Raw genomic sequence first — 18,113 nt, 5'->3', positions numbered from 1 at the left:
TTCCACTGTTGGCTCTCAGCCTCTCCCTCAGGGAGCAAGTGCATGCACTCACTTTTTCCAGTGGTCCTCTCAGTCTGATTTAATGGATATACCAGGACTGATGACACATCAGCATGGGATCTTTCTTTTGCTTCTTGGGTAATTGTCCTATTAACAGCTGTTCCCGGGAAAGGAGGGGGCGTGTGGGGGGGGGGCGGGGAGGAGGGTGGCTTCCTGGGTGAAGAAGGACACACCCTGGATTTTACAAGGTTAATCAGTGGGTTCTGGGAAGGAGGTTTACACCTGCTCAGACTTGATCTGGAGCTCTAGACAGCGTGGAAGACGGTCTTTCGATCTCCACTCCCTACACAGAGTACTATTAAATATCCTGGGTGCCTACACCCTGCCAGGCCTCACTGCCGGCTGCTGAGATTTTCTCTACGTCTCTGTGCTCCTCAGCCCTTGCAATGGGCTATAGCAATTCTTTGTCTTTCCCATTTCTCTTCCCACCTTTCCGGAACTGCTAAGCAGAAGACTTTTTCTAACTACCCCTAGTCATTCTTTTTTTTTTCTCCTAGTCATTCTTTAACCCAATAATACAGTTCCTGATCCAGCTCTCTCCCACTTTACACTCAAATAATTATTATACACATTTAAACATAGTACTTGAAGTTGGGAGGCAAAAGAAAGGGAACACGATAGTGTGGGCAAAAGACCTCTCCACACCTTTCCCACCCCTTCTCTAAGGATTTTTTTTTTTAACATCTTTATTGGAGTATAATTGCTTTACAATGGTGTGTTAGTTTCTGCTTTATAAGAAAGTGAATCAGCTATACATATACATATATCCCCATATCTCTTCCCTCTTGCGTCTCCCTCCCACCCTCCCTATCCCACCCCTCTAGATGTTCACAAAGCACCAAGCTGATCTCCCTGTGCTATGCGGCTGCTTCCCACTAGCTATTGGTTTTACATTTGGTAGTGTATATATGTCCATGCCACTCTCTTACTTTGTCCCAGCTTACCCTTCCCCCTCCCCATGTTTCTCTAAGGATTACCATGGAGCCCCTCCTTTTCTCAGTGCCTGTAACTCTCTCCACACCCAGGACCCCAGAAAGGAGAGAAAGGAAAGAAGAGGATGGGTAAGAGAGCTATCTTAACAAACTTGTGAGTCATTAAAAAGTGACCAAATGAATTTAGGCTTTCACAGTGATGTGAGAGTATCACATGGTTATCTCCTCAGTGTGGCTGTCCCACCCACAGTTGCCATTTCAGTGAATGTTTATCTTGATTTCATGTTAGTCTTATATGTACTACAGAACTTTATTTCTCATCCCAGGCACCTGGTACCCTGCTATGCAGCTCAAAAGAAACTTGTAAAGTACAAATGGACTGTCCAAAACACTCAGTTTTGTTGGTGCTAAGGTTCCCTGACTCCCCATAGATAAACGATTGCCCAGTTGTTGTTTTTTCAGAACTGTGTCAAGGTTTAAAATTGTTCTCTATTTGCTGTGTCAAACAGATGGCCACTCTTAGTATGCAATTTCTCCTTCTATCTTCTCAAAATAGTCTTGTATTTTAGCCTGGTAACTTTAGTCTAGTCTTGATATCTTTGAGTGCTATGGTTTTAAAATATTTCCTTCTCAACCCCCTTGATATATTTTTAGAGTTACTGATTACATCTTAATTTCTCCTCTTTTCTTATCCAACAGCAGTATTTACCTTCATGGTCTTATTCAGGGCTGAATGGTCATCCATTTTTTTAGATAATATGCCATATCCTTCAAAACCACACCTCCTCCAATTATTGATTTCTGCTTTTAACAGGAACTTTTAATCACAGGCCTGCTTGAGTTCCCCTTCAGTTACTCAGCAAGTACTTTTTATTTATTTATTTAAAAAATGTTTTATTTTATTTCTTGTATTCTGGCGGCACGTGGGATGGTTCTCCAACCAGGGATTGAACCCTGGCCTCCTCAGTGAAAGCACGGAATCCTAAGCACTAGCCCACCAGGGAACTTCCATAAAATATTTTACTTATTTGTTTGGTAGTACCGGGTTTTAGTTGTGGCAGGCGGGCTCCTTAGCTGTGGCTTGCCAGCTCCTTAGTTGTGGCATGTGAACTCTTAGCTGCAGCATGCATGTGGTATCTAGTTCCCTGACCAGGGATTGAACCCGGGCCCCTCGCATGGGAAGTGCAGAGTCTTAACCACTGCGGCACCAGGGAAGTTCCTTATTTATTTTTTAAAGTCGAGATGTTATTTATTTGTATTTTTGGCCATACTGTGGGCTTGTGGGATCTCAGTTCCCTGACCAGGGATTGAACTCAGGCCATGGCAGTGAAAGTCTGGAATCATAACCACTAGACCACCAGGGAACTCCCGGCAAGTATTAAGTATCTGCTATTGCAGGCACTGTCCTAGGTTTTGAAGACTCAACAGTTAATGCACAAAATTCTAGTCCTCATGGGGTTTCTATTTTAGCATTTTCTGGGTGACAAATAGTAAAATGAATAAATAAAACATGTGCTCTCTGAACCCATCTTTTTTTTTGTTAATTATTTATTTTTGGCTGCGCAACGGCTCTCTCTAGTTGCGGGGAACGGGGGCTACTCTTTGTTGCTGTGCACAGGCTTCTCGTTGCAGTGGCTTCTCTTGTTGCGGAGCAAGGGCTCTAGGGGCGCGGGCTTCAGTAGTTGTGGCACTCGGGCTCAGTAGTGGCATGTGGGATCTTCCCCGACCAGGGCTCAAACCTATGTTCCCTGCATTGGCAGGCGGATTCTTAACCACCGCACCACCAGGGAGGTCCCCTTAATCTGTCTTTGAAATGAGTAACTAGTTTTCTGAGGATTCAACGCAGTATACTCCTACATGGTGAAAGTGCGTTATAATCTGTGAACCACCCAGAATTAAGCCGCCTAATTCTCCAAACACATGATGGACTGGGTGTTCTCATCAAATAAATTACCAGTTGGCCTTGTCCTTGGTTGTATAAGGCCCAATGGCTCGCCCACTAGATTAGCAGGATCTTCCAGGGAGTCAAGAATTTGAGTCAATGCCTCTTTTTGTCCCACAGCTAGGAACAACTTACTACAAACGCCGCCAACTCAGTGACAGCCTAAAAGTGGTCTTTGCACCAGTTGTATGAAAACTACCCGAGTTGTTTAATAAACGGGCAAGGTTATCAGGCTGCCACCCCAGGGTAAAAATCAGAACCTCTGGTGCGGTGCCTCAAAATGTGCAAGTTCAACAACTTCCCAACGTGATGCTGGAGGTAAACCAATGTTTGGAAATCACGAAGATGTCGGCTAGAAGAGACTGGAGAACACTAGAAACTGAGGAAAGTTCCTGAAAAGCAAAACTAACCTGCGTGGGAGGCTGGGCAGAAGGGGGTGTGTGGGGAGGTTGGTACAGACAGAGAAGGTGTTTGTATTATGACAAAAATAATTATGTCACATTCCTCATAACCCCAACGTCCCACCACCGTCGTGGCAAGCCGTGCACAGAGTTTGCCTGGGACAGGCGGCGTAAGGATCCCTGACTGGCAAGGGGCCCAACGCGCAGCCCGCACGGAGCGGAAGCTGGGAGAGCGGTTTCCGCTGCCAGCACCCAAAATGGCGGCACGAGCGTCCCCAGCATGCGAAACACATGCTCTGTGCCCCATCTCAGGTCTCACTGGACTTTTGCAAGTCACCGTGGGAACCCTCAAGGGGGGGACCCCGCACTCCGGCGGCGATACCACCTCCCATTCCCAGCCCTAAGCCCTTATACCCTCGCCAAAGAATGCACTGGAAGCGCTCAGCCTATTAACTTCACTCCGTGCCCAGCCTGTAATACCTCCTGCAGCCGGCGAGCAACGGGCGCACGGCCGAGGGGTCCCGAACGCCGGGCGATAGGGCCTTCGCCCCACTTTATTGGTGGGCCCATGCCGTGGGGCGGGCCTACATGCCCATTGGGCCGTGGACCGTGTCAGTCTTGGGAAATCGGTAAAGGGAGAAGGAGGCGCACTCAGCCATTGGGTTCTCTCTGCTGTCAATCAAAGCGACATCCGGCGACGGCCAATGTCTCCGCTCGTTGATTGGAGAAACGTGTCCCGGGGGAGTACGCGTAGGGCGGGCTTCCGTGTGAGGTAGAAGGAGGGGGCGGGGAGGGAAGCGGAGGCTGGCGAGCTCTAGGCCGGCCGGCGGTGGCGGCGGCAAGGCCTGGCCTCGGGCTGAGCGCCTGCTGTGGCGGCAGCGGCGGACGCCGAGATCAGCAGAGGGTATCAAGCACATTTCTTTCCCTAACGGGAGGGGCGCAGCGCCGCGGGGCCGAGGCTTACAGGGTGAAGGGCGGCGGGGTGGAGCTGAGGGGCAGGAGGCGGGAGCGGGCGGCCGAGCGGAGTTCGCGTCGGGGCCGGGCCCTGGGCCTGGCAGGGAGGGGCCGAGAGGCCGTGGAGAAAGCATCTCCGGGGTGGGTTGGACTGGGGAGGGCTGAGGGCCTGAGAAGGCGTGGTGTTAGGCCCAGGCTTGGGAGCGGGGTGGGGCCATAAGGGCGGAGGGCGGGGTGGGGTTTGGCCGTCAGGGTGGGTCAAGGCCAGGAAAGTACACTTGTTCGCTGCTGCCCAGAGGCTAGAAGTCGAGGCGCCAGGAGCGGCATGGCGACTTGGTCCCAGCCGGACTCGGGTATCCGGGGCAGGGTGGGACCGGGCTCAGGCCTGGCCTTACTCGATCTTTAAGGGACTTTGTCCGGTTTCTCGAACTTAATTGGCTCTTGGGAGGTTTTTAGTAGTAAATTGCGTGAGAACTGGAGGGAAGTGTAAGCAGGAATTCTGGGTCGCAATTATGTTTACTCCAACCAGATAAGGGCGTGTGTGTGTGTGTGTGTATGTGTGTATATCCCTCTTTCCCTTTAGGATGAAGTTCGTAGATGGGTCACAGCAGTGAACAGGAGAGAGCTATGTCGTGGTTTACGAGGTTAATGGAAGCTCAGAAGTAGAGACTAGAAAGTGAAAGGCAGCTTTACTCCCTCCCCACTTGGCTATCTGGGTTGAAGACTTGGCCATATCCTTCTGCTTTGGATCAGAAGATCACGTGAATGAAAATAAAACCTGCCTATTCAAATTCTGGACCTAATAATCCTGCCTCAGGGCCCCCCATCTTGTCAGTACCCCCATTTTTTTAAAAATGTGAGAGTGATAGGAAAGGGAAATCAGATTTTAAAGTTGGAAAAACAAAAGGCGTTATTCTTTTCTATGATGTGGTGGTTGTCTTCTTGTCCTTTTACTCTCTCACCCATTAATAATCTCTCCCTCCCTTTTAGAACTTGAAGGCACAAGAATTGTAGGCAGTTTTCTACTGAGAGAGGAGAAACAAACTTTCTTTTAAGATAGGAAATGGACTTCTCACGCTAAAAATAGAAGCTGGATAGTGTGTATGGGGTGGGGGGAGGGTTGGCAAATCAGACAACGTGTAAAGTATTTTGGATGCCGTGGGCATTATCTGCTTATCCAAAATGAGCTACCTTTTAGGGTACTGCAGAATTAATATCCAGAAACTGAGATCCCTTGTGAGCAATACCTTCCTCTCATAGTTGTTCTGTCTGTAACAGGTTTTCATGTTTTGTTTTTCTTGGAGTATAATAACTGATTTATTTTTAAATAAAAAATAAAAGTGGCCTTTTAATGTGTTTCCTACCTCTGCCTTGGTCATGGCATGAAAATTATGGAATCTTATCCTGTTGCTTTTGTGATTCCCATTTCAGGTTTCTTTGGAAACCCCCCTGGTAAGTGTGGAGGAGGCGGGACACTCTGACCCAAGACAAAAGGCCTGTAGCTCCAGCCAAAGGAAATAAACCTTAGGAGAGAGAAGGAAAAAAAAATATCCATCAGCTGTTCCCGAGAACAACCTGCAGTGAAATTTACAGAGAGGACAACTAATGTGAGTGAGGAAGTGACTGTATGTGGACTGTGGAGACAGTAAGTCACGTGGGCCCTGAGGGCCTGGACTGGGTTAGGAAACAGTTGTACTTTCAAAGGTGAGGTGTCAAGAAGGGAAAAGTGAATGTGGTCTGGAGTGTGGCCTTGGCTCCAAGGGGTGTGCTTTCCTCTGAGGCTGTCAGGAAGCTCAGCCCCTGTGTTCTGCCAGGGTGGGGTACGGGGTTTGGCACTGAGGAGGGTAACTTGCTGGCTGGAGCAGCAGAGCAGTGGCCTTGATTTGTCTTTTGGAAGATTTAAAAACCAAAAAGCATAAACATTCTGGTCCTTCAGCAATGCTTTCTCTGAAGAAATACTTAACGGAAGGACTCCTCCAGTTCACCATTCTGCTGAGTTTGATCGGGGTGCGGGTGGACGTGGATACTTACCTGACCTCGCAGCTCCCCCCGCTCCGGGAGATCATCCTGGGGCCCAGTTCTGCCTATACTCAGACCCAGTTCCACAACCTGAGGAATACCTTGGATGGCTATGGTATCCACCCCAAGAGCATAGACCTGGACAATTACTTCACTGCCCGGCGGCTCCTCAGTCAGGTGAGGGCCCTGGACAGGTTCCAGGTGCCAACCACTGAGGTTAACGCCTGGCTGGTCCACCGGGATCCGGAGGGGTCTGTCTCTGGCAGCCAGCCCAGCTCGGGCCTCGCCCTCGAGAGTTCCAGTGGTCTCCAAGATGTGACAGGCCCAGACAACGGGGTGCGAGAAAGCGAAACGGAGCAGGGATTCAGTGAAGATTTGGAGGATTTGGGGGCTGTAGCCCCTCCAGTCAGTGGAGACTTAACCAAAGAGGTTAGTGGCGACGTGGAGGGGAGGGTGGGAAGGGTCTGGGGTTGCGGGGGTGGGCTGGTCCTGAAGGAGTGTAGTAATAGTAGTAAGCCCTGTAAAGAACCAGAGAGGTTCCAGGGGGTCTCAGGCATTGTTCTGGGATAGGAGTGGGCTAGATTGTCTGACTAAGATTGGGGGTTGGGAGCATTTCCTTGTGTTGAACCATTGACCCACCTCTAAATGAACTGTCAGGGCAGTGGGAGGTCCTTAGAACATGCCTGTGTGTTTACTGCTTGGATTTCAACATGACTCCTGGAGGCCCGGGGTGGGGGAGGGAGTCATGTTATGATGGGCTTTGATGCGGCGTATGTTCGTTGCTAAGACACAAATATTTTGTGGACTGTTGCCTTGTACCTCCCCCCACATCAAAACACACATATGTATTCTGAAGTTCTCCTCCTTTGTGGTCAGGCCTGTTGCGGTGGTAAGGTCCTGATAAGTCTCCTCTCCTGGGTCTGAGCCAAGGGGTAGATTGAGATAGTTATTCTTGGCCAGGAGAGGGCCAAGGCTCCCATTCTTTGCTAAAGGCCCACTGCAGCGAGTAGGGACGGGAGGGATGGATGGGAACTAGAAGAGAAACTGCATTCTGCTGCTGAAGGCAGCTTGCTTTGAGCTGTCAGAGGTCTGAACTGACGAGTGGCTGACACACTGTTCTGGGCAGAAGGTGATGCAGTCGCCTCTAACCATGTTAAATGGTTTCTGCTGCCCCTCCCCCACCAATGTGATAAGACTGCTTTGAGCTCTGCGTTTGGACCTGTCTTGCCACTCAGTCTTATGGAGCTTGGGAAAAGATCCAGTTCAGTCGCTTCCATTAGGGAAGGAGGAGGCTGGATTGCACTGGGCTGGGTTTTCCAGAGCTGAGTCTTGAGGCGGGGGTGCATGGGGGGAGTGTTTGGGAAGAGGGGGTGTGGAGGTATGTTAAAAGTTTTACAGATGTTGTAGAACTTGGCTCTTTCTGCATACCAGTCAGACCAGGTTTTGCCTACCATCCCGCGTTGAAGCCTGTTCCTGAGCTCGGTTCTCTGAATGTTAGTGACTGTCAAATCATGTGGCTTTCTCTGGGCCAGTGGTCCTCAACTGGGGATGATTTTGTCCATCAGGGAACATGTGGCAGTGTCTAGAGACAGCTTTGGTTGTCACAACTGGAGAAGGTGTTATTGGCATCTAGTGGAGAGAGGCATGGGATGCTGCCGAACTTCCTAAAAAGCATAGGACAGCCCCTAAATAACAGATTGATCTGGCCCCAAATGTCAGTAGTGCCAGGGTTGCTCTGTGCTTAGCTGGCTCACATTGGCTCTACTTTGAGAGAGAGTAGAATTACCTGAGTATGGGAGTCATGAGCACTCCTTGCCTTGCAGTGCCTCTTTTCTGAGATTCTTACAGTGCCACCTCTCTTCTGCTTCCTGTGTTATTTACCTTCAACTGGACTCCAGTCTTGGCACAGTGGTCTGAAGAAGTATGCCTCCCGGCCTCCTCTTCCATCATCCCACCCACGGTAGCTCCTCAAGGGGTAGATGTAATTGGGCTTGGGAACCCTGCTGCTGGTAACCCAGCAGGCATAGCTTCATTCCTCTTCCTGCAGGGATCTCTCCTGGGATGGGGTGGGATGGGATGTTTTCAATGTAATTGGATGGGTTGGGGTGGAATGGGATGGGACTTTGACCCTGCTTGCCTCCATTTCTTGATCTTCATGAAGTTTGTGCTTTCCCTGACCCCAGGCTTTCACTGCTCCCTTTGGAGATTGGGGGTGGGTTAGCGTTAGGGGCCCAGGCTGGGTATGGGGGAAGGGAGGATTTTTGTGTGTCTAGAACATTATTTCCTCAGCAACTCAGGGATAAAAATACCCAGGTCCAGAGCATGTGACAGGCACTGCTGGAGCTGGTATTATCCCTGGGTGGCAGCACTCCCCTGCTGCCAGGCCTGTTCGATGGACAGCTATAGCCCAGGCCCTTGTCAGGGATAGGATTCCCCTCGAGGTTGGCACTCTGCCCAGAGAGGGGGGTGGCCTGTGTACAGCTCTTTGCAGGCGAGGAGGAGCACTCTGCGACCAAGGAGAACATACTGTCCCTGACCTGACCTTAGGCTCAAGGGGAGCAGCAGTGAGGATGGGAGCCAGAATTGTGACCCTGATTCTGTCAGGGGCATTCTTCCTGCTTTAGAGATGTAAGCCGGGGCTCAGGCAGAGATGGCTCTTGAACAAAGCCTGGGGTAAAAAGAAAGTGGGGGGCGGGGGGGACATGTTTGTGTCCAGGACGTTGCAGAGCACCTGTCTCCTTCAGTGCTGGCGTTCAGGCTCCTGTCTCCCTCCTCTTGCCTGGGGCTAGGCCTGGCCGGCACTGTGACATCCCTGCATTTGTGCAGATGGATTTCCCCCTTCCTCTTGTCTAGCTTGTTGTAGGGTGACAAAGCCCCTGGTTCCCAGTGGATCTGGGTGCACTGGGTTCCTGCCCAGGCTAGCTTTTTGAGCTTTGGGCTTGAGGACGACTGGCCACAGCCCTCCCGAGGAACGGGAAAACTCCTTACACTTCCAGGGAAGAACTTAGATTCCCGGAGAAGCTGTGGGAGGAGTGTCTGCCCAGTCCTGAGTCCCAGTCCTGAGTGGGCTGGGTAAGCAGGATGCGACAGGAGGGAGAGTGGCACCCCTTCCCCCCAGGGCGCTCTCACTGCGCCACCCCGGCTGGCTGACTGGGCTGGGTGGGGCTGCCCGCCCCTGGGTGCGTCTCCTTGAGGAGACGGAGGCGGCCGGGGATGGGCTGGTTCCTTGCGGCAGCTTCTCCAGCTGCCCTGGTGCAGAGATTGGCTCCCGGCTGCAGCTAGGTAACAGGCGGTGGGAGGGGATTGGCTCCTTCCGCATCTCCAGCGGAGACTTGGGGGAGGAGATTGGCTCTCGTCGCAGCCTAGGTAACGACAGTGGGAGGGGATTGGCTCTTTCCGCAGCCCAGCTGCTGACCTGGGGGAGGGGATTGGCTCTCTGCAGCCTCAGCAGTGACCTGCGGGGTGGGAGGGGGAGGGGATTGGCGCCTTGCTGCAGCCTAGGTAACAAGTTTGGGGGGCGTGGGGAGGGGGAGAGAGGGAGGAGCGGGAGGATAGGCCCAGGAGGGAGCTTGCTTTCCTCTGCAGCTTGAGCACGGAGCATGGGGTGGGAGTCCCATCTCACTGCAGCCTCTGCGGTGAGCTCAGGGTGGGGGCTGCCGGGCGCCTGAGTGGAACTGGGGTTGTGAGGTGGGAGGGGGCTGCTCCAGGATGGAGGAAGGGGGCTGGGCTGGGCCGCCCAGGCAGCAGCACGGGCGGGGCACCCTCCTTGGGCCCCTCGGAGCTAGCAAGGGGCCACCCTTCCAGCCTGGTGTGCTCCCTGCGAGCCAAGAGCTCCTTGGAGCCCCCTGTCCGGCTGCCCAGCACCAGCTGCCCTGGGGCTCATCTCGCACACCATGACCCGCCTGGACCGCAGCTCTCACAGTGGTGGGGGCCATGCCAAAGGGAGCCGGCCCCTTAACTCTTTGGTGGCTGGTCGCCGGGTGGCCCAGCCCCCCTCTGCTCCTGGGTCCAGGGCTTCTGTTCAGGTTGGTATATGTGGGGAGACTGCAGGGAGAGGTACACCTAGGAGGTCTTAGGATCAGGGAGGCTTACTGTGGGAGAGGGATACCTGGTCAGAGCTAGGGAGGTGGGTCTAAGCTAAGGATACTGCTTTCTGGAAAGTGTCTGCCTTTTAATCTCTGACTGGAAGGCAACAGTTTAGGGTTTCTTTAACTGCAGGGGGTGGCATGTACAGGAAACCTGAACGCCTCATATTTATTGGGGTTGTACGCTGGTGGCATTGGGGGTAGCAGGTGGAGCCGGAGCTAATCAGGAGCCGCCAGCGTAGAGTGAGAGGGAGGCATTTTGGTGCCCGGGGCGGCAGTTGTGGCTGGGCAGTGATGGGGGCTATGTCCTTGAGTGGGTTGCCTGATGGGAGTCAGTGAGTCCTGGGGTGTGGTAAGGGAGTGAGAGCACTGGTTTGTGGGGACACCGTGGGGCTGGCCTTGGCAGGGGTGGGGTGTCCAGGGAGGATCATCTGACTGCCTGAGGCTCTCCGGGGATTGAGGCAGCTTGCTGGGATCAGCTGAGAGTGGGCATTCTGTTCTGGCAGGGATGGATCTTGAGGTGAGCCTGGACTGAGAATTATGGGTGTTCAGCCTTACTCCTGCCTCATCCAGGGAAGGGGGAACGGCTGTAGGAAGGGCTGGATAGCCTGTCGTTGTCATTGGTTGCATCAGGTGGTTGCAAATGCAGGGATTTTCCTCTCCAGTCCACCCCACCCCTTTATGCAAATGAAATGGCACCACAGGCTGATGCAAGCCTGGCCACTGCGAAGCAATTTTGCTTGACAGTTCACTCTTGCTTGCCATGGCCAGCTTTCTACAAACCAAGTTTTAAGGGATTTCCATTCCCGAAATGAGAAGTGTCTCCTGCTTCCCCCTTTCTTCTTAAGTAGTGGTAAGATGGCCCTGCCTTTTGGCCTGGCTGTGCCTCTGGTCCAGATCCTAAGCCCGCAGACCGGTATGGTGATGGTTGTGCTAGTGGTTTTCGCTAGCTCTTTTTTTTTGGAGGCTGGTGTCTGGAAATGGATGAATGAAGCCGTGCTGGTACGGAGGGGACAGGGGGTAGAGTCTGGCAGGTGTAGATTGGGAGGGGCCCCACCCGGGAGTAGTTGGGGTGATGCTAACCTCTGAGGGGCAGGACAGGGAGGGGCCCCTGGACCCCAGAGCTAAAGTCATGATGCTCTGTCTTCCAGGACATAGATCTGATTGACATCCTTTGGCGACAGGATATTGACCTGGGGGCTGGGCGTGAGATTTTTGACTACAGTCATCGCCAGAAGGAGCAGGATGTGGATAAGGAGCTGCAAGATGGAGCAGAGCAGGAGGACCCCTGGCCAGGCGAGGGTGCAGAAGCTCTGGCACGAAACCTGCTAGTGGATGGAGAGACTGGGGAGAGCTTCCCTGCACAGGTACTCCTGCCTCTGCCCACTTCTAGAAACTTCTCTTTAGAGAAGGCAGGTTGTGTCTGTGGGATGGGCCTGAATGTATATCTTGGGTTGGGGTCTCTAAGTCACCGTGGTGGCTGAGGAAGCGGGAGTAGAAGAGCAGCAGCAGCGGAGGGGCCGCGCCTTGGTAACGAACAGCACATGGGAGGCAGAGCACCTAGCGGCTTTCTGCTTGCGTCAGAACCCCCCCACTCTCTTCTCCCCTGGAGTTTGGGACTCAGGGCCAGCCGACAGCCTGGGAACGGAGGGAGAGTGTAGGCCTGCAACCATGCAGGGCCTCCTTCAAGCTTCCCCTTGGAAAGGCTGGGGAAGGGGCTTCGGCCCACAGGCAGCCAAGGCCCGGGTCAGTCAGACTTAACAGTTGCTGTTGCCACAGGTGCCTGGTGGGGAGGACCAGACAGCCCTGTCCTTGGAAGAGTGCCTTAGGCTGCTGGAGGCCACCTGCCCCTTTGGGGAGAATGCTGAGGTGAGCAGGACTCCAGGGAGAGCCCACTGAGTCAGCAGGGCAGCCTGCACACAGTGTGTCTCTCTGTGGCTGCCTGAGGGGCCGGCTTTTGGTGTTGGCCTTGTCCTGGCTGCTGGGGGTGAATTCAGAGGAAGGAAGAAACAGAACCTCAGGTGGTAGTCTCGGGGAGGAAAGCAGAAGGTGGTCTTTCCTCCTCCCCTGTTAAACCCTCTGTGTTTTGCCCTAGTTTCCAGCAGACATTTCCAGCGTAACAGAAGCAGTGCCTAGTGAGAGTGAGCCCCCAGGTCTTCAAAACAATCTTTTGTCTCCTCTCCTGACGGGGACAGAGTCTCCATTTGATTTGGAACAGCAGTGGCAAGATCTCATGTCCATCATGGAAATGCAGGTAGGATTATCAGAACCAGGCACAAACTTCTCGGACTTTGTGTGGGGTGTCTTCATACTCAGTTGCTTTTCCACCTCTGGGAAAAGAGAGAGTAACACCCTTCTGATCCATAGGAAAGTGGGGGCCCTGAGAGGTAACTGTCCACGTGTCAGTAGGTGGTGGAGTCAAGATTGGGGTTTGGGTTAAAGCCCCGGGGCTGAGGCTTCTAAAGCAGGCCTGCCTCCTAGGTGCGCCTCCTTCTTTCCCTTCAGGCAGATAATCACTGGGCTGGGTGTTTCCTAGGTTTAGCATTAATAAAAGCTGACATTATTGTAGTGCTTTACAGCCATTGTCATCTCACTTGGCCCTCAGGATCATCTAGTCAGCCCTTTATTATTTTAAACGTGAGGACACTGAATCTCAAAGAGAGACTGAGTGAAATGCCTGGTCTTACAGCAAGTGGTGCAGCTAGGCTTTCTTACTCCAAGGCTGGGTGTACTTTTCACTGTGCTGATTCTGCAGTGTTAGGTGCTTTTTTCCTCTCCTCCATGATGGGGAAGTCTGGGCCAAACATGACCTGGAGCTGATCAGTCCTGCCTTGGGGTGGAGTCCACAGGGAGGAACCCGTCTCTGCCAGGCATGATGGATCAAGCGGGGCCAGGAGCTGATGCTGTGGGCTGTGGTTTCCTGTCTCTTGCCTTTACACCCATGCAGCTGTGCCTGTGTTGGGTGCCTGCTATCGTGAGCCCCCAGCCACACCTGGGGATGGAGTCTGCGCTAAGTGAACGGTGATGCTCTTCTCCCCTCCCAGGCCATGGAAGTGAACACATCAACAAGTGAAATCCTGTACGATGCCCCTCCAGGAGACCCACTGAGCACCAACTACAGCCTTGCCCCCAACACTCCCATCAATCAGAATGTCAGCCTGCATCAGGCGTCCCTGGGGGGCTGCAGCCAGGACTTCTCACTCTTCAGCCCGGAGGTGGAGAGCCTGCCTGTGGCCGGCAGCTCCACGCTGCTCCCGCTGGTCCCCAGCAATTCCACCAGCCTCAACTCCACCTTTGGTTCCACCAACCTGGCAGGGCTCTTCTTTCCACCCCAGCTGAATGGCACAGCCAATGACACAGCAGGCCCTGAGCTGCCTGACCCACTCGGGGGTCTGTTAGATGAAGCCATGCTAGATGAGATCAGCCTGATGGACCTGGCCATTGAAGAAGGCTTTAACCCCGTGCAGGCCTCCCAGCTCGAAGAGGAATTTGACTCTGACTCAGGCCTCTCCTTGGACTCCAGCCATAGCCCTTCCTCCCTGAGCAGCTCTGAAGGTAGTTCTTCCTCCTCCTCCTCGTCCTCCTCCTCTTCTTCCTCTTCCTCTACTTCTTCCTCAGCCTCTTCCTCCTTTTCTGAGGAAGGTGCAGTTGGCTACAGTTCTGACTCTGAGACCTTGGATCTGGAAGAGGCTGAGGGCGCTGTGGGCTATCAGCCCGAGTATTCCAAGTTCTGCCGCATGAGCTACCAGGACCCAGCTCAGCTCTCCTGCCTGCCCTATTTGGAGCATGTGGGCCACAACCACACATACAACATGGCACCCAGTGCCCTCGACTCTGCTGACCTGCCACCACCCAGCACCCTCAAGAAGGGCAGCAAGGAGAAGCAGGCCGACTTCCTGGACAAACAGATGAGCCGGGATGAGCATCGAGCCCGAGCCATGAAGATCCCTTTCACCAACGACAAGATCATCAACCTGCCTGTGGAGGAGTTCAACGAGCTGCTGTCCAAGTACCAGCTGAGCGAAGCCCAGCTGAGCCTCATCCGTGACATCCGGCGCCGTGGCAAGAACAAGATGGCGGCGCAGAACTGCCGCAAGCGCAAGCTGGACACCATCCTGAACCTGGAGCGGGATGTGGAGGACCTGCAGCGCGATAAAGCCCGGCTGCTGCGGGAGAAGGTTGAGTTCCTCCGGTCCCTGCGGCAGATGAAGCAGAAGGTCCAGAGCTTGTACCAGGAAGTGTTTGGGCGGCTGCGGGATGAGAACGGGCGGCCCTACTCGCCCAGTCAGTATGCGCTGCAGTATGCCGGGGATGGCAGCGTCCTCCTCATTCCCCGCACCTTGGCTGACCAGCAGGCCCGGCGGCAGGAGAGGAAGCCGAAGGACCGGAGAAAGTGAGCCTGGGGAGGAAGGGGGTTGACGCTCACCGAGATGGAAACTGGAGAAGGGCTGGGCCTGGACCTGGACCTACAGCGGGGACTTTAATGCCTTCTTATCCAATAGATCTCAGATGGGATGACTGCGGGTCAGTGGACAGAAGAGGCAGGCGCAGGCGCTGTCTGGCTCAGCTTCCCCCACTGAGGGGGGTGGAAGTGGCCAGACCGTTTGGGTGGACAGGGTCCTCACCCCTACCCCTTTCCTTTGAGGGAAGGGTGGTGCTGGCATTGCTGGAGGCCGAAAAAGGGAAAGTAAGGGACTTGTGAGAGGAGAGGAAAGTAGTAGAAAGTCTCATTCCTGGAAGGAAGGAAGGAAGGAAGGAAGGAAGGAAAACAGAAAACCCAGAAAAATCAAAGCGGGAAGAAAATCAGAGGGCAGGTTAAGTTGGCTCTGGCCAGGATTCCAGGCAGCAGGTTTTAGAGGGGACTAGATTACTGGTGTGAGTAAACCCCACTTTAGCCTAGGGGAGGGGTGGAACACGGAGTCGGTTCTGAGAGGGGCCTGTGAACTCTTCCTGCTCCTGCACTTTGGCATCCCTGAGGGGGAGCTCTCGGATGATATCTCCTGTGAGGTTTCCATCAGAGGGGAGCCCCTGGGACCCGACACTGGCTTGGAGGGTTAGGATCAAAGGGTAGAGTCAACAGGCAGGGGTCGTGAGGCCTCATGCTGCAGCAGCCCCAACACCAAGCATGTCACTCACTGCCCTGCCATACATCTTCCTCTGTGCCCAGTCACCCCTGAGCTGAGGCTCCCACGTCTCCATCAGAGCCTGCATGCGAATGCTGTTCTCTTCCCACCCGTGTGCCCCCGCCCCTCACCAGCTGCCTGGAGCTCTTCTGGAGCTGGGGTGCTGGCAGTGCCCACAGGGCTGGGCCTGCAGCCTCCTGGGAGCTGCTCTGAGGCAGGGGGATGATGTGGAGAAGCCAGGCAGTATTCAGCACAACACTGGGGAGTGACCCTTCCCTCAGGCCTCCCCTACCAACAACTGGGCTTTGTCACTGGAAAGACAAAAACCTACAAAACCCAGCAGCAACAACAAAAACTAGTCCTCTTAGAGTTTCTTGCGCTTTGATTTTTTTAGGGCTTGAGCCCTGTTTCACTTATAGGGTCTAGAATGCTTGTGTTGAGTAAAAAGGAGATACCAATATTCAAAGCTGCTAAATGTTCTCTTTGCCATAAAGACTCCGTGTAACCGTGTGAACACTTGGGATTTTTCTCCTCTGTCCCGAGGTCTCTGTCTTTCTTTTTTGGGTTTCTTTTCAGAATAAGTGCATGTAACGGGGGCTGAGGGTACCCCTCCCTCAGGCTCTTGGCCACAGGCAGCTTCTCCACACCCCCAGTTTAGCAAGGGCTCCTGGAGGACCGCCTGGGGGAGGCAGAGAGGGGAGCGCCAAGGTGGCCAGGTGGTTCCAGGACCACAGTGTCTCTAACTGTTGCCACTGCTGTCCCCACCTTGGCCTGGGTCTGGAGCATTGTCTGCCCCAGGCTAGCAGGAATGAGTTGAAGGGGGGAAGCACTGATTCTCCTCCCTGCTTAGGTGGGGAGGCATTCTAACTGAGCAGTAGGGATAGAAGGCACGAGCCTGGGAAGTGCTTTTATAAATTATTTTCCTTGTAGATTTTATTTTTAATTTATCTCTGTGACCTGCCAGGGAGAGGAGAGAGAGATGCTGTGAGCACATGACAAAATAAAATAAAATAAAATGGATGATTTATTCTCAAGTGCAGTTTTTCCCTATTTTGAATTTAAATTGAGAGTAAAGGAAACAGGCCCCATGAGGAGAGGACTGGCCATTGTGTGGCTAAGGCAGAGCTCTTAGGGGAAAGTGGGTGGAGAGCAGAGGAGGTTGACAATGAAGAATTTAGAAAGACAAAAGTCTTAAATACTGTATTAAAGCTTCCAGACGGGTTATGTACCTTTCTGTAGGGTTTGCCAGCTGAATCCTTTTAGACGCAGGATTCAGAATCCTTTTTGGCCTTTCTCGTAGGGCTAGGCTATGTGGGTGTTGTCACCTGGCCCAGCTCCTTACCTGTCTTCCTGTGGCAAACTGCATTTTTAATATTGATTGTGCTGTTATTTCTCTGGTGGCCCCACCTACCAAGGGGGTGCAGAGCTTTGGAGCGTAGTCACAGTGATGACGGTGATGGCAGAAACCCAAGAGATCTACAGGACCAGCACACGCCAAGTACTCCACTATAACAGCAGGGCCACGGAACCAGAGAACAGAAAGCTAGACCCCAGGGTTTAAGGCATTTGAAAGCGCTCCAGCTGAGGTGACCAGAATCTGTTCTCCCTCAAAATAATACAAAAAGCCTGTAAAGAGTTGAATGCTTTAAGGTACTGGATGGTTGCTGGAACAGCCACCCGCGCATCTAGGGGTAGGTACTTAACAAATGTCCAAGTAATGAATGCCCACCTGGCAGTCTCTGTGAGATTACCAGATGAAGTTTAGGACTGGAAGCTGTGATCCTCCTCATGAAAACCTGTGATCTTGAACTCCCCATGTACCACTGTATGACCTGGCTTAGCCCAGTCCTTTAATGATGCTACTAGAGTTTATCCTATGGGGTGAATAGAATTCTGGGAATAACACTGAGTTCTTTTTTGTTTTGATTTACAATGGCTTTTGCCCCCCATCTAGTTGGAATGGGTTGGTCCTATCAAACAAGAGCTCTTTCCTAATTAGTAATTAACTTATGACTGTAAGCCAAATAAAACGAAGATTCTTAAAAAAAAGGCTAAAAATTAAGTCAGAAAATCTAATTTATGCTGATAAAAAATACAAGTTATATACAGAAAACTGTGACAAGTAAAATTCAGAGTAATGTTTTTGTATACTTTCTAGAAACGTGTATATTTTTGTTTAGTACACAATTAGGCTATAACTTTTATCTTGTTTTGCAACTTTTCAAACAGATTTTAAAGATTTTAAGAAAAAGTCCTCTCACCTCCCCCTTTGCTAGTGTTGCCTCTGGTCTGAGAAAGTGTGTTTTGGTCACCCCCCTCCCCCATGTCCCCTTATGGAGAAATGTACAGTTGTGTCTGGGAGCTTGCTGATTAGCTGGGGCTTTGGGCCAAGTTGGTCAGCACTGCTGTGGGGCTGACCTCTTTTTGCTGTTGGCAGGTGGAGTGGGTGTTCCAGCTTCAAGGCTTTTTCTGGCAGGAAGAAGATACGAGACCTCAAGTAAGGACTGTGAAGGCTGCTACACCTGAGACAGGAAGTGAGACGAGGTCCTAGATTTCACAGGGAGATGAGCAGACCTCAGGACCAAACTTCTGGGTGA

The 18,113-nt window shown here is 52.6% G+C and overlaps 1 protein-coding gene across 6 annotated transcripts; it reads left to right on the top strand.

The window, feature by feature from the left end:
• The first annotated feature begins 4,121 nt into the window (after window positions 1-4,121).
• On the top strand, window positions 4,122-16,536 carry NFE2L1 (nuclear factor, erythroid 2 like 1). Of its 6 annotated transcripts, none has more exons than XM_029211292.1 (6): window positions 4,122-4,239; window positions 5,721-6,737; window positions 11,545-11,760; window positions 12,173-12,262; window positions 12,489-12,647; window positions 13,438-14,790. In XM_029211292.1, exons 2-6 carry the CDS (start codon window positions 6,228-6,230, stop codon window positions 14,788-14,790), a joined length of 2,328 nt encoding a protein of 775 aa, XP_029067125.1. In that variant the 5' UTR covers window positions 4,122-4,239; window positions 5,721-6,227. The 6 variants fall into 6 exon arrangements, with proteins under 6 accessions (XP_029067125.1, XP_029067130.1, XP_029067128.1 ...); XM_029211295.1 differs by lacking the exon at window positions 4,122-4,239 and adding an exon at window positions 4,556-4,642 and having other exon boundaries at window positions 11,578-11,760; window positions 13,438-16,536; XM_029211293.1 differs by lacking the exon at window positions 4,122-4,239 and adding an exon at window positions 4,557-4,642.
• The last annotated feature ends 1,577 nt before the right edge of the window (window positions 16,537-18,113 follow it).

Source organism: Monodon monoceros, unplaced genomic scaffold (assembly GCF_005190385.1).
Source record: "Monodon monoceros isolate NGI ecotype Baffin Bay Population unplaced genomic scaffold, NGI_Narwhal_1 Super_Scaffold_9, whole genome shotgun sequence".
Lineage (NCBI taxonomy): Eukaryota > Metazoa > Chordata > Mammalia > Artiodactyla > Monodontidae > Monodon > Monodon monoceros.
The sequence above is the reverse complement of the archived record's forward strand: the minus strand, read 5'-3'. Positions and strand labels throughout refer to the sequence as shown.